Source organism: Pituophis catenifer, unplaced genomic scaffold (assembly GCF_029215685.1).
Source record: "Pituophis catenifer annectens isolate HBS135680 unplaced genomic scaffold, rPitCat1.0.hap2 SCAF_3, whole genome shotgun sequence".
In the NCBI taxonomy this organism is placed as follows: Eukaryota; Metazoa; Chordata; class Lepidosauria; order Squamata; family Colubridae; genus Pituophis; species Pituophis catenifer.
Window position 1 is genome coordinate 110,452,882 of NW_027256883.1, and position 14,649 is coordinate 110,467,530.

At 42.7% G+C, this 14,649-nt stretch overlaps 1 protein-coding gene across 1 annotated transcript in view; it reads right to left on the bottom strand.

Annotated features, from left to right (window-relative positions):
• Positions 1–14,649, bottom strand: part of LOC139315023 (centrosomal protein of 290 kDa-like) — a 171,471-nt gene that overhangs the window by 52,760 nt on the left and 104,062 nt on the right. The window contains exons 54-59 of the mRNA XM_070941046.1: positions 6,454–6,525; positions 6,221–6,285; positions 5,489–5,635; positions 5,218–5,358; positions 4,841–4,978; positions 4,379–4,472 (exon numbers count right to left, since the gene is read on the bottom strand). Coding sequence (XP_070797147.1) covers positions 4,379–4,472; positions 4,841–4,978; positions 5,218–5,358; positions 5,489–5,635; positions 6,221–6,285; positions 6,454–6,525 — 657 coding nt within the window. The remainder of the gene's footprint in view (positions 1–4,378; positions 4,473–4,840; positions 4,979–5,217; positions 5,359–5,488; positions 5,636–6,220; positions 6,286–6,453; positions 6,526–14,649) is intronic.

A 14,649-nucleotide genomic window follows, 5' to 3' on the forward strand; every position in this document is an offset into this window, starting at 1 on the left:
ATGTATAAAAGGAACACTTATGCAACTGTCCCTGAATAACAGACACATACGTTCACTCTTATGCAGTGCCAGAGTAGTCTGCTCAAGCTGTAAGTCCAACCCTGAATTCTGTTGTGCTAATTGTTAGTTGAGAAGATTCTGTGCATAGTTTCAGCGTTCCGACGGGACCTTTGCGAGTTGACACATAGACTGTTTAGCATTAAATCAGTTTAATTGGACCTTCGCGTGTGGACCTGGTCTTTCCATCAGACACCTTGTTGTCAAATTTTTGACATTTCATCCCTGGTCATAAATTAATTATTCATGTCATCATGTGACAGCTTTTACATCATCACTTTTACTGCATAATCTTTTTTTCATTGAATGACCTCTCATTTTCTTGATGCTTATAAAGTGGCCTTGTTGCAGTCTCCAAATGCTTTGGTTTTTCTTAAGGGAGTAGATTATTTTATGCAACAGATAGTAATGTACTCAGCCCCTAGATCCTATTGCTCCTTGTAACTGATTCATGGTGGATATGAATTTCTGACTGACTGAAAAGTTGTCTGACTTTTAAAACGCATCCGTGCGGTGTGTGCCTCCCTTTACACTGCATGCGGAGAGATTGTAGATGAGAATAACCACGATTTGAGTGAAAGTTCCCCTTTTAGAGATTGGGCCCTATGCAAGGCCAGACCCATATTGGTGGTCTCCCCCAGATACCTTATGGATACAGTTGATTTCTGGTGGGAGCCTAATTTGCAAGGGATCTTGGCCTCTTGCCACCATTGCATCTGAATAGGAAATTTGTTTAGGTGGCTCCCTTGTTTGATTGTTAATTTACATGTTATTCAAAGTAAATAAATCTGATATGATAAATCAGATATGTTTACGTGTCTGTGTGTGTTTTTCGCAAAGTATCAGGCAATGGCCCAGGGGCCAGATAAATGGCTCTCTGAGAATCCAAACACAACGAACAAACCAGTTAACGAGGAGATTTCAGGCTTTATTAAGTACCTGTAGAACAGGGATGTCAAACTGGCGGCCTTCAGGCCGTATGCCCCATGCACAGGCCATGCCCACACCAGCTCCCCAAAGGTAAAAAATGTCATGGAACGTCACGTGATAGCAACGTGCTGTAGAAGGCAAATTAAATAGACGAAAGCATCAAGTCTTAGAAGTCATTTCGCTTCTCAACCAAGAAGGTTCTTCAGGTCTGATTGGATGGTGGGAATGGAAGGATTGATATTCCTTGCAGACAGCTGGGCATTTGTATTCTTTTAGAGAGTTGTTGAGGCCACTTGGAGGTTTGCTTGGTCCTCAGGGTCACCTGAGTAGTGCAAATGGGTGGGGAGCCTTTTTCGACCTGCTGAAAGGGTTCCTGCAGTCTGCACTTTTTCTGGAACTCCCTTCATACTCCTGCACCATCAAGTCCAATGATGGCTCTTTTGCTGCTGGGAACCCCATTTCAAGCAATGGTGATGCTCTGAGGCCCTGGGCGTACAGCCCCACACAACAGACAAGACCGTGGTCCATAACTGTCGGACGGGCATGGAAGTCTGACACGTTTCCTGATAAGGCATCCCCTTCCTTCCACATAGGCTGCATTGTTATGCTAGCAATGCTGCACTCAGGGGAGCACTTCTGATTTTGGTTGATTCCTTTTCACCTTCAAAGCTTCCAGCTTTCACATCTGGCTTTTCGATGAGAGCTGCATGTGGTTCCCTATATGATTTTATACACGTAGGTCAGTTGACTCCAAACAAACAAAATGATCAACGGTGAAGACCCATTTGAAATGGTCCAAAAGAGTAGCGCACATGCCGAAACTTAGCTGACACTTCTCCTGTAAGAATCAGGTGAAAACACGGCATTTCTCTCAAAAGGAGGGCTGCAGATGTTCCCGGATTCCAGCCTCGGAGAGAAGGCCCATGAGCTGGGAATTTCTACCCCCAAAATACTGGAGGCCCACAGATTCTCCACCAGAGATGATACAGTATTCACAGTGCTTCTCATCAAGATGCTTCAGAAATCCTTACCACAGCCATGACGAGTAAATCTGTCTTGTTCTTTTCCTAAATGTGCTGACCTAGGCTATCATGGCTTGTTTAAGATATCTGTTGAGTTCATGGGGAAGCTATTTCCAGACCTTCTGATCCGTGAACTAACCTCTTAGTTACAGAACGATATCTCATTTTGTTTATGTCTAGGTAGGGCAAATTCACATGGGCTGTGGACCAGTAATATGTATTTTTAGGAAAAATGCTTCCTCTTCATACATCGCACATAGAAACAGAGGCGTGCCTCTAAAATTGGTGTCATTGCTGACTGATCTAATTTCTAAACTAATGCTTAAATGCATTTCTTCAGATAGCTCCTTGGTGACAGCTTTTCTGATATCTCACTTGGCTTGAGATTTCTTGATAGGCTATCAGGGAAGACTATTTAACTTTGATGGTTATCTTCCTGAATCATCCAGCTCTCACTGGCATAATTCCTAGTTCACAAGGATCTCTTTGTTTTAGTGAGTTGTTGGTACAGGTGACACAGCCTGTATGGCATATGCAATCTTGGTCTATCCTTTCTTTGTCCGTGCTCTACGGTTGTCTATCCATTCTTGGCATTTTGGCATAAATCATGCTTGTCGTTTGGCCCTTCTTTCCTTTTCTTCCTCCATATCAATCGCTTCTTCTTTCCTTTTTCCTTCCACTCTCTTTCTTTTCTCCTCCCACCCAACTTAAGGCAGCGTCTAGATAATCGCAATTGTTGATGACAAGCGTTCATTGGTTATGAAGCTCCTGCTGTAATACCAACGTCCATTAGGAAAACAGTATACCACTCACTCCAAAAAGGCCCAAGAAGTTTTGGAAAACCACAACAATAAATACTTGCTGACAGGTTTCCAGTTTGTACATTTGGTCATCTTGATCCCAGTAACCCTAGAAGCAGCAGAAATGAGAGACAAGTCTGTACCAAGATGGGATGGGATGGGAGGTTTCAGGCTCTTCCCCATGGAGGTGATTTAAAACTATCTCAAGCTACTCATTCACATATTGCACGATTTCTTCAGGACGTTTTCTATGCATTCCAAGAGCCATTCTTTCTGGCTTCTTCCGGGGATTCTCGTCTGAGGTTTTTCAGAGATGGTTGTAGCCATGCTTGCATATCTGTTTTGGGTGCACTAGGACCATTCTTTCTGAACTTGCTAAAGATGCTTGAAGCCATCCATCCACCCATAAGTTTCTTTCAGAGCAAGCAGGTTCTACCCAAATCACCCTCTCCTTCCTCTTTACCATGCTTGTTTTTGATTCCTTAGAGTATTTGAGATCCTGGATGCCCTTAATAGATGCTTCGGGACATTCCCGAGTACCTAGATGGGGTGCTTCAGGTCCTTCCCCTTTGAAGCTATTTACAGATATTTCAAGCCATTTTTGGCATCTTGCTTGTATGTTTCAGGACCTTTTCCAAGTTTTTCAGGGATCGTTGAAGCCATTTTTCCAGTTGCGGTATGGGTTCTTCAGAAAATAAAAAGCTTTCTAAGGATCCTTGAAGCCATTGTAAACTATTTTCCACGGGTCCTTCGGAACATTGCTTCTTGAGGTTTGCTATTGATTTTTCAAACCATCTCTTCCTCAGAGTTCTTTTAATCTCTACCGTGGACTTCTGTAGATCCTGAACGCCTTTAATAGAGGCTTCAAGCCATTCCCGAGTACCTAGGTGTCCTTCCTCCTCAAGATTCTTTATAGATATTTCAAGTCATTTTTTGGCATCTTGTTTAGATACTTTAGGACCTTCGTCTTGCAGGTTTTTTAAGGATTGTCGAAGCCATTTTTCAAGAACTGGTCTAGGTTCTCCAGAAAGTGACAGGCTTTCTAAGGATCCTTGAAGCCATTCTAATCTATTCACCAGAGATCCTTCAGGACATTGCTTCTTGAGGTTCTCTATTGATTTTTCCAGCCATCCCTTTTTTCTGGCTCGACTTGGATTTTTGTAGATGTTGAATGCCTATAATAGATGCTTCAAGCCATCCCTGCACATCTAAATCGCAGGTTTCTGGCCCTTCTTCTTGGAGATGATTTATCGATGTTTCTAGCCAACCATTCACATCCCCCCTGGATGCCTCAGCACATTCCTTCGGGAGGTTGGTGGTGGATGCTTTAAGCCACTCGGGCAGGGTGTACAGTTCAGAGGAATCCTCTTTCAGGATTTTCAGCGATTGCTGAAGCCACCTCAGTATATTTTGCCCGGGTTCCTTAGATGTTCTGATTTTGAGGCTGTCTACTGAAGCCTTAAGCCATTTCTTATTTAATTGATATCTCAAATTGATTTGAGGCTTCGTTTTGTCTTGAGCTTCTGTCTTGTTTTCGGTAATGTCTGCCCTTGTTTGGCAGAGACTCACAGAGCCTCCTTTGCTCTCTCTGCTGCTGGGTCTCTGCTCCATCTGGTCTCGGTCCATCATTAAGGGGCAGCGGCCCTTCCTCAGTTGTGTCTCTCTAGAAAAAGCCAGAAGGTTAGATGTGAATCTGGACCAACAACAAAGCATTCTTAATTAAAAAAGGATGGGAACTGCTTTGATGTCAGGAAACTCTCACTCTTGTGTCTAAAGTGTGTAGAAGTGTATGAATGTTGTTGGGCAGCGGGGGTTGGAGGTTAAAAGATCTCTCCTATACATATCTTCCCATTCACTTCCATGAGATTAACTCCTAGATTTGTATATGTAAAAGTATAATGAGCCATAATTCATTAATTTCTTCCTGAAGTAAGGAGATGTTCAGGTTTTCCCAAGCTTTCTAAGATAAGGGGAACCTAATGTGAAATTCTGGAACAGGAAATTCATGGTGGCTATCTAAAAATTTCTCACCTCCACAGTCTTATTTCGTACTCTCGGCAGAGCTCCTCTTTCTCGTCGGTCAACTCAATATTTTTGAAGGTCAGGACCTCTGTTTTCATTTCGAGCTCTTTGTTTTCTATCGTTAGCTTTGCTATTACTCCTCTTTTTCTGTAAATTATGAGGACAAGAGATATTAGCCTTCTTCATTTTTTACTTGAATTACTAAGCATACCTACATTCTTAATTATTTTTGCATTCCATTATACCTATTGCTCTTCTCTTATTCAGTTATACATACATATAAAAGAATGGAACATTTCTTTCATCCGGTATATCTGGCTTAAGGGCTCTAATAAATAAATTTGAATTGGAAAGAAAAAATCAAGTTCGATCTAAACATTTCTCACCTATAAAATTCTTCTTTAAGGTCATTATTTTCCCGTAGGAGCTCTGCATTTTCTCCAGCATATTTTTTAAGCTTGCAGCTGAGACTCTCATTTTCTCGTCTGAGTTTGTCCAGCTGCCCAGGCTCATCTGAACTCTTTTCCCTGTAAAATATCACGAGCAGAGTGAAATTAGCCCCCTTAGGTTTTTTTATTTGAATCATAATACTCGTTTAACATTAAAACTAACTGAAATAGCTGAGAAAGGAAGAGGAAGTCAGGGTTACTAGCTCACCTGCTCAGCTTTTCTTCATACTCTTTGCAGAGTATGAAGAGTTCCTCTTTTTCTTTGGCCAGTTGCAGATTTTTATTCGTAAGCTCCTGAATTTTTAATTCCAGCTCCTCTTTCTCTGTCAGGAGTTTTGACATTTCCATTGTCTTTCTGCAAATTATGAAGATCGGAGAGAAATTAGCTCCCTTTGTAAAAGAATGAGCTTTTTTACTTGAATGATCACTCCTTTTCTTCAATTAAAACACATTAAAAATACCTTCATGGGTGGGTGCGTGCGTGCGTGCGCTTTCGTGCGCCACGTTTGTGTGTGTACGTCAATGCACAGGAAATAATGCTTTGACCATTTATTTTTCTTTTTTTCTAAATATGTTCCATGAAAGGCACAAACAAATTCAAAATGATTTTCAGAAGCAAAGTCAAGTTATGGATGTAGGATATGGGAAAAGTTCTCACTGCTCACAAATGCCTAACTGTCGACATATTTCAACAAGTTGGACTCTCAGAGATAGTAGTACCTTGTTTATGAGGGAGCGTATATTAATTGTATTAATACCCTTGTTATCTCGTGCTCCGCCGGACCTTGTTTATGAGGGAGCGTAACAAGGGTATTAATAAACCCTCAAGATAATAAACAGCAAAGTGTTACTAAACTCTTTTCAGAAGTCATTCTGTAGTGTAGAGGATACCTAAAATGTTTGTGCACCACATAAAGGTATGGCGTATGCCATGACTTACGCATAACTCTGGTTCCTCGCTCTCTTCAGATCTACTTCCAGTCTTTCGGTTTTGGTGTGAACAATCTAGAGAAACAAAAGTACATCACAAGTCAGGAATATATTTCCATATCAGCGCACTCCCTACCCCCACCCCCACTACCCCATCACTCACACTGGGCTTCTTCCCCTCTTATTACGACGTGAATTATTTAATCCACGCTCAAAAGATTCCTCACATGCTAGATGGCTTACCTGATGGGAACGCATCCTTAAATTTAAATCCTGGTCCAGCTGCATCCTAATATTTTCTGGACGCCTGGAAACCTAGCAATTCCGTGAAGAATGAAAAACATAAAATGAATTGTAGATGTTTGCTTGATAATTTTCTTCCTTACGAAAATTTCTTCAAGGAGATACATTTCATGATCATGAGAAGAATTACATGAATTTGTTTTCCATTAATTCTCTGTGATGTCAGTGTAAAGAGGATATTACTTTAAAGTTCCTCTTTAGGAAAAGAGTCAGGGGTGTAGACAAGCATATTTGTGCATATTAAAATCATGCATTCCAAGATGAGCACACACATGTGCAACTCCCAATTTATTGCTGTAGATGTTCAATACAGGCAATAAAGAGTATTCCCGCTGGGATAAAAAAAGAAAGACCTAGTTTTAGTTAATTTGTTTAGGAAACGTAAAAGACAGTGGTTCAAACCAAATATGAATCATCTAAATTTTATGTTACTATTGTATAGGGCCAAAGAAAGTAGCTAATGTGGCAAGGAAGGAACGAACCAAGAATTAGCACAAACTCTGATAATTGCCATTCTTTATTAGAAATTACAAATAAACTAGTTTGTATTGAATAGGTGTGTGTGTGTGTGTGTGGATCTCATATATGTAATGGAAATAGAAAGCGAACATGTACACTATCTAAAATATGTTGCACGTGCATTATTAACAATTACCTCAGCACGTCTCCGTTCTTCTGTGGTAGATGACAGAAGAGGAAGTCTGGATGTTTCTTCCTGCCATGACAAAATACCCCATTTAAAAAAACAAACAAATTGACAGCCACTATTTTTTCTAACAACAGCTCTATGTGACTTGGGTTGTTGTTAAAGATAGTTTCAGCTTCAAATCTGCGGTGCCAACTGTATTTCTGTCATCTAAAGTTTGCACCCCGGCCTGGAAGATTTTGATGTTCGTCCACAACTGGAGCAGCTTCTTGGATGAGAATCTAAACATCTTCAAGGAAAACAAAAAAGAAAGTCCTGCTTCCTCTTGAAAAATTCCCATTCCTATTCTTGGGAATAGGAATGGGACAGATAGGGAGTCCTTCTACTATATCCCCAAACAGCCCTTTCATTTTAAGTGCAGAGAAAACGAAAAGTACTCCTGCTAAAAGTCATGTAAAATCTCCATTAGCAACTTGGCCTATTAAATATGTTAAATCAATACTTACAATGACCTAAGATAGCTCTGCAAGTTCATTGATTCATTCATCCAACTTATTTGGCTGCCCAAGTTGCAATAGAGACTCTGGGTCTCTCTCTTTGCTTTCCTTCCACTTGTTTGTGTTTGATTCTCAGGGACTGACCGACCGACCTACTTACCTACCCACCTACTACCCACCTACCGACCGACCGACCGACCGACCGACCGACCTAACTATTCAAATTTCTATACGTTTTATCACACTTGAGAATAGCATTTACTGCGACAGCCTATGAACAAATGTTTTTTCTTACCTCTTTTTGGAGACGTTTCATGGTTTCTCTTAATCTTCTCAACAAATGGTTTTCCATCGCAAAATCAGTGATGGAAACTAGAAGGTAAGGTAATAGGTGAGAATGCAGAATAGCTTTAACATTTTTATTTCAAAAATTGGAATGTAGATCTTGAGACGCAATGTCTACAATAGCACATCATTTTTAAATTATATTTGCCCTCCAGGTCCTCTAATCTGATCCTTTAGGACAGGGCTATGTCAAGCTCCCAGCCCGTGGGCTGGATGGGTCACATGCTGGCCACAGCCACACCCGGTTTAGTGAAGGAGAAAAAAAAGTCCAGATATGTCACGTGATGCCGCCGTGACGACGTGAGTTAAAGACAGAGCTGTAGCCAAATGCAGCTTTCTCAAGAGTGCCTTTTAAACTCTGGGAATGATGCAGGAAAAGGCCATCTCCCATCTGCCTAATAGTTTAGTCTCCAAAGAGCAGTGGAGCTTCTTGTTTTCTCCCGCAGACTTCAACGTCTGCTGAAACGCATTCTCTTCACATTCTCTTCGGTAGTCAGGCTCTAAGTGCTTGAAAAGGCAACTCCCTTTGCCTCCCCTAATAACTGAGGGAAACACAGTCCAATCTTCCTGGATAGCACCTGGTTGCCCATCCCTCTCCAGGACTTTTCACTTTCCATATTATAACAAGAAACATCAACACTAACTTTGTTTTCAAAATGTAAATCCTACTATGTAGGAGATACAACCATGGACCTGCTAAACTACTGTATCTAGAATGATCTATATAAGTGGCTGTGTTATAATATTCCCCATGAAAAGTCTTTTAATTTAAGGAACTTTTTTCCTTTCAAACCACAACAGACGCTAACAATTTCTAGAGGTAAAATTTTTGATTTAGCGCGTGAGAAAAGTGTTCACTTTTTCCCCAAATGCCAATCTGCAAAGGTAGCCCAACTAGTTGCTTTCTCACAGTTTAGGCAGTACTACTTTTTGTGAGATTGATTGTGATCACAACTGCATCAATAAAATTTGCAATAGTGATGAGAGCTTCATATGAAAAACAAGCTCATTGTTTTGCGGCCACCAACAAATAGCAGAGGTCTTCTTGGTATTCTATTTAAAATGGGGATTAGCAACAAAATTTTACAAGGTGCCAAGCAAACATGTCATCAAGGCTTGGTGCTATGGGGTGATGACATCTCAGTGGTTTATCTCGAAGTGTGAACTGTGACACGCTGGGTCCTCCTTCCGGAGGTGTGTCCTTACCAGGATCCTCAGCTCCTCGACGCTTCAGCACTTCAGCACCTCCGCACTTCAGCTCCTCGACGCTTCAGCACCTCAGCACTTCAGCACTTCCGCACCTCAGCTCCTCAGAACCTCAGCACTTCAGCACCTCCGCACTTCAGCACTTCAGCACCTCAGAACGTCCGCACTTCAGCACCTCAGCACTTAGCTCCTCAACACCTCCGCACTTCAGCACCTCCGCACTTCAGCTCCTCGACGCTTCAGCACCTCAGCGCTTCAGCACTTCCGCACCTCAGCTCCTCAGAACCTCAGCACTTCAGCACCTCCGCACTTCAGCACTTCAGCACCTCAGAACCTCAGCACTTCAGCACCTCAGCACTTAGCTCCTCAACCCCTCCGCACTTCAGCACCTCAGCACTTCAGCACCTCCGCACTTCAGCTCCTCAGCACTTCAGCACCTCCGCACGTCAGCACCTCCGCACCTCAGCTCCTCAGCGCTTCAGCGCCTCAGCGCTTCAGCGCCTCAGAACCTCAGCACTTCAGCACCTCTGCACTTCAGCACTTCAGCACCTCAGAACGTCCGCACTTCAGCACCTCCGCACTTCAGCACCTTAGCTCCTCAACACCTCCGCAATTCAGCACCTCAGCTCCTCCGCAACTCAGCACCTCAACTCCTCAACACCTCAGCACAAGGATTGGGATCCTGGATATATATATATGTAGCAGTCAAAGTCATCACAATCAGTGTTTCATGACATGGTCTACTATGTCTTAATCTTTTATCTAGCTGTGGATAGATGCTAGAGGTGCAACTTGTATGCCCCACAGTGTCATGGCAGATAGCAGATACCCCCTCCTATGCCCCCTCGTGCTCAAATCAATCAATGGCTGTCCACTATCGTGTGGTATTGGAGCTTGGGCTACAACACCATTGAAACATTATTTCGCTTTTTACTGATTTCAGAACAACCTCAAAAATGCTTGGCTGTTTATCAGGCTTGAGTTTAGGGGTGCTTCTACTATGTCCATTATACCAAATGCCCTTTGCTTCTGGAGTGCGATGGAGTGGAACCATTACAGGGCACGAAACCATCTCAGTGGGTGGGGTCCTTTCTGCAACAATGACTATCTTGAGGTCACACCATTTCAACAAGTGTCCATCTACTAAATGACCACTCACAAATGATTCCAAAAACTCTAATCATTTCTCAATTTCTAGCATGTGTCTGCTTTGTTTCATCCCTCTGGTGAATTACCATCCAACTTTACCATCCTATTTTGCCTGTGGAGAAATCCTTGGGACACATCTGTGCCAGGAACACAACACTGGTTAATTTTCTCAAGTGGCAGATTGCCCATGTCAAGGGTGGAACAGATTTATGTGACTCTCTTGATTCTTGGAACAGTTCAGCTGTGGGCAAGGTGGCTGAGGGAGGGTCGTCCTGTCTCCTCTCTTGTCTGTGGGGAGGCCTTTTAACTCTAGCATGACGACATGTCGAGAGAGTTACTGATTAGTCTCGTAAAGAGAATTTTAAAGGGAAAGGAAATTACTGTCTCCAGAAGAACCTGAGAGAGAGTCCATCTTGCCTCTGGTGCTTCAGAAGACAGAATCAAAAGATGGAAGGGTTTCAGCTGGACATTAGGAGAACATTCTAAAGCGAAGGGAGAGAAGATTAGAGAATTGACAGCCATCAATTTTTCCTCCCAACTGTGAACATCAAAGCCCCCACTTTATCGACCCCATTGGGTCTGAAAAAGACAGTTAAGCTCTAGGCAGCTTCAGAAGAACATTGGCTCTCCTTGGAGATCTTAAGCTAAGTCTAAGAAATTTTAGAATGGTTCCACAAGGACAAATGTAAGTAAACCACCAAAGTTGAGAGTTCAGATCAATTGTGATGCAGCAGTCAAGGTATTAGATGAGGAACAAGGAGTCTCCCGGTTCAAGTCCAACCATAGACGTTCCTGGGTGACTTCCTCACACTTTCTCATCCCTTTATCTCACACGGTTAATGGATGGAGGGAAAGAGGAACAAAAACTCTCCGGTACCATGAGCTCCTGAACATGAAGCAATACAGGCTGACACAAACACCTCCCAAATTCCAACCGTGGGTTGTGCAGAGGTGCGCTCCTGCATGCGCACTATGGGTTCAGGCTTCCTAATGGGAAATGGGGGAAGGCAAGGCACATACAAGCAGGGAATGTTAAAATTTGCTGATGTATAAAAGGAACACTTATGCAACTGTCCCTGAATAACAGACACATACGTTCACTCTTATGCAGTGCCAGAGTAGTCTGCTCAAGCTGTAAGTCCAACCCTGAATTCTGTTGTGCTAATTGTTAGTTGAGAAGATTCTGTGCATAGTTTCAGCGTTCCGACGGGACCTTTGCGAGTTGACACATAGACTGTTTAGCATTAAATCAGTTTAATTGGACCTTCGCGTGTGGACCTGGTCTTTCCATCAGACACCTTGTTGTCAAATTTTTGACATTTCATCCCTGGTCATAAATTAATTATTCATGTCATCATGTGACAGCTTTTACATCATCACTTTTACTGCATAATCTTTTTTTCATTGAATGACCTCTCATTTTCTTGATGCTTATAAAGTGGCCTTGTTGCAGTCTCCAAATGCTTTGGTTTTTCTTAAGGGAGTAGATTATTTTATGCAACAGATAGTAATGTACTCAGCCCCTAGATCCTATTGCTCCTTGTAACTGATTCATGGTGGATATGAATTTCTGACTGACTGAAAAGTTGTCTGACTTTTAAAACGCATCCGTGCGGTGTGTGCCTCCCTTTACACTGCATGCGGAGAGATTGTAGATGAGAATAACCACGATTTGAGTGAAAGTTCCCCTTTTAGAGATTGGGCCCTATGCAAGGCCAGACCCATATTGGTGGTCTCCCCCAGATACCTTATGGATACAGTTGATTTCTGGTGGGAGCCTAATTTGCAAGGGATCTTGGCCTCTTGCCACCATTGCATCTGAATAGGAAATTTGTTTAGGTGGCTCCCTTGTTTGATTGTTAATTTACATGTTATTCAAAGTAAATAAATCTGATATGATAAATCAGATATGTTTACGTGTCTGTGTGTGTTTTTCGCAAAGTATCAGGCAATGGCCCAGGGGCCAGATAAATGGCTCTTTGAGAATCCAAACACAACGAACAAACCAGTTAACGAGGAGATTTCAGGCTTTATTAAGTACCTGTAGAACAGGGATGTCAAACTGGCGGCCTTCAGGCCGTATGCCCCATGCACAGGCCATGCCCACACCAGCTCCCCAAAGGTAAAAAATGTCATGGAACGTCACGTGATAGCAACGTGCTGTAGAAGGCAAATTAAATAGACGAAAGCATCAAGTCTTAGAAGTCATTTCGCTTCTCAACCAAGAAGGTTCTTCAGGTCTGATTGGATGGTGGGAATGGAAGGATTGATATTCCTTGCAGACAGCTGGGCATTTGTATTCTTTTAGAGAGTTGTTGAGGCCACTTGGAGGTTTGCTTGGTCCTCAGGGTCACCTGAGTAGTGCAAATGGGTGGGGAGCCTTTTTCGACCTGCTGAAAGGGTTCCTGCAGTCTGCACTTTTTCTGGAACTCCCTTCATACTCCTGCACCATCAAGTCCAATGATGGCTCTTTTGCTGCTGGGAACCCCATTTCAAGCAATGGTGATGCTCTGAGGCCCTGGGCGTACAGCCCCACACAACAGACAAGACCGTGGTCCATAACTGTCGGACGGGCATGGAAGTCTGACACGTTTCCTGATAAGGCATCCCCTTCCTTCCACATAGGCTGCATTGTTATGCTAGCAATGCTGCACTCAGGGGAGCACTTCTGATTTTGGTTGATTCCTTTTCACCTTCAAAGCTTCCAGCTTTCACATCTGGCTTTTCGATGAGAGCTGCATGTGGTTCCCTATATGATTTTATACACGTAGGTCAGTTGACTCCAAACAAACAAAATGATCAACGGCGAAGACCCATTTGAAATGGTCCAAAAGAGTAGCGCACATGCCGAAACTTAGCTGACACTTCTCCTGTAAGAATCAGGTGAAAACACGGCATTTCTCTCAAAAGGAGGGCTGCAGATGTTCCCGGATTCCAGCCTCGGAGAGAAGGCCCATGAGCTGGGAATTTCTACCCCCAAAATACTGGAGGCCCACAGATTCTCCACCAGAGATGATACAGTATTCACAGTGCTTCTCATCAAGATGCTTCAGAAATCCTTACCACAGCCATGATGAGTAAATCTGTCTTGTTCTTTTCCTAAATGTGCTGACCTAGGCTATCATGGCTTGTTTAAGATATCTGTTGAGTTCATGGGGAAGCTATTTCCAGATCCGTGAACTAACCTCTTAGTTACAGAACGATATCTCATTTTGTTTATGTCTAGGTAGGGCAAATTCACATGGGCTGTGGACCAGTAATATGTATTTTTAGGAAAAATGCTTCCTCTTCATACATCGCACATAGAAACAGAGGCGTGCCTCTAAAATTGGTGTCATTGCTGACTGATCTAATTTCTAAACTAATGCTTAAATGCATTTCTTCAGATAGCTCCTTGGTGACAGCTTTTCTGATATCTCACTTGGCTTGAGATTTCTTGATAGGCTATCAGGGAAGACTATTTAACTTTGATGGTTATCTTCCTGAATCATCCAGCTCTCACTGGCATAATTCCTAGTTCACAAGGATCTCTTTGTTTTAGTGAGTTGTTGGTACAGGTGACACAGCCTGTATGGCATATGCAATCTTGGTCTATCCTTTCTTTGTCCGTGCTCTACGGTTGTCTATCCATTCTTGGCATTTTGGCATAAATCATGCTTGTCGTTTGGCCCTTCTTTCCTTTTCTTCCTCCATATCAATCGCTTCTTCTTTCCTTTTTCCTTCCACTCTCTTTCTTTTCTCCTCCCACCCAACTTAAGGCAGCGTCTAGATAATCGCAATTGTTGATGACAAGCGTTCATTGGTTATGAAGCTCCTGCTGTAATACCAACGTCCATTAGGAAAACAGTATGCCACTCACTCCAAAAAGGCCCAAGAAGTTTTGGAAAACCACAACAATAAATACTTGCTGACAGGTTTCCAGTTTGTACATTTGGTCATCTTGATCCCAGTAACCCTAGAAGCAGCAGAAATGAGAGACAAGTCTGTACCAAGATGGGATGGGATGGGAGGTTTCAGGCTCTTCCCCATGGAGGTGATTTAAAACTATCTCAAGCTACTCATTCACATATTGCACGATTTCTTCAGGACGTTTTCTATGCATTCCAAGAGCCATTCTTTCTGGCTTCTTCCGGGGATTCTCGTCTGAGGTTTTTCAGAGATGGTTGTAGCCATGCTTGCATATCTGTTTTGGGTGCACTAGGACCATTCTTTCTGAACTTGCTAAAGATGCTTGAAGCCATCCATCCACCCATAAGTTTCTTTCAGAGCAAGCAGGTTCTACCCAAATCACCC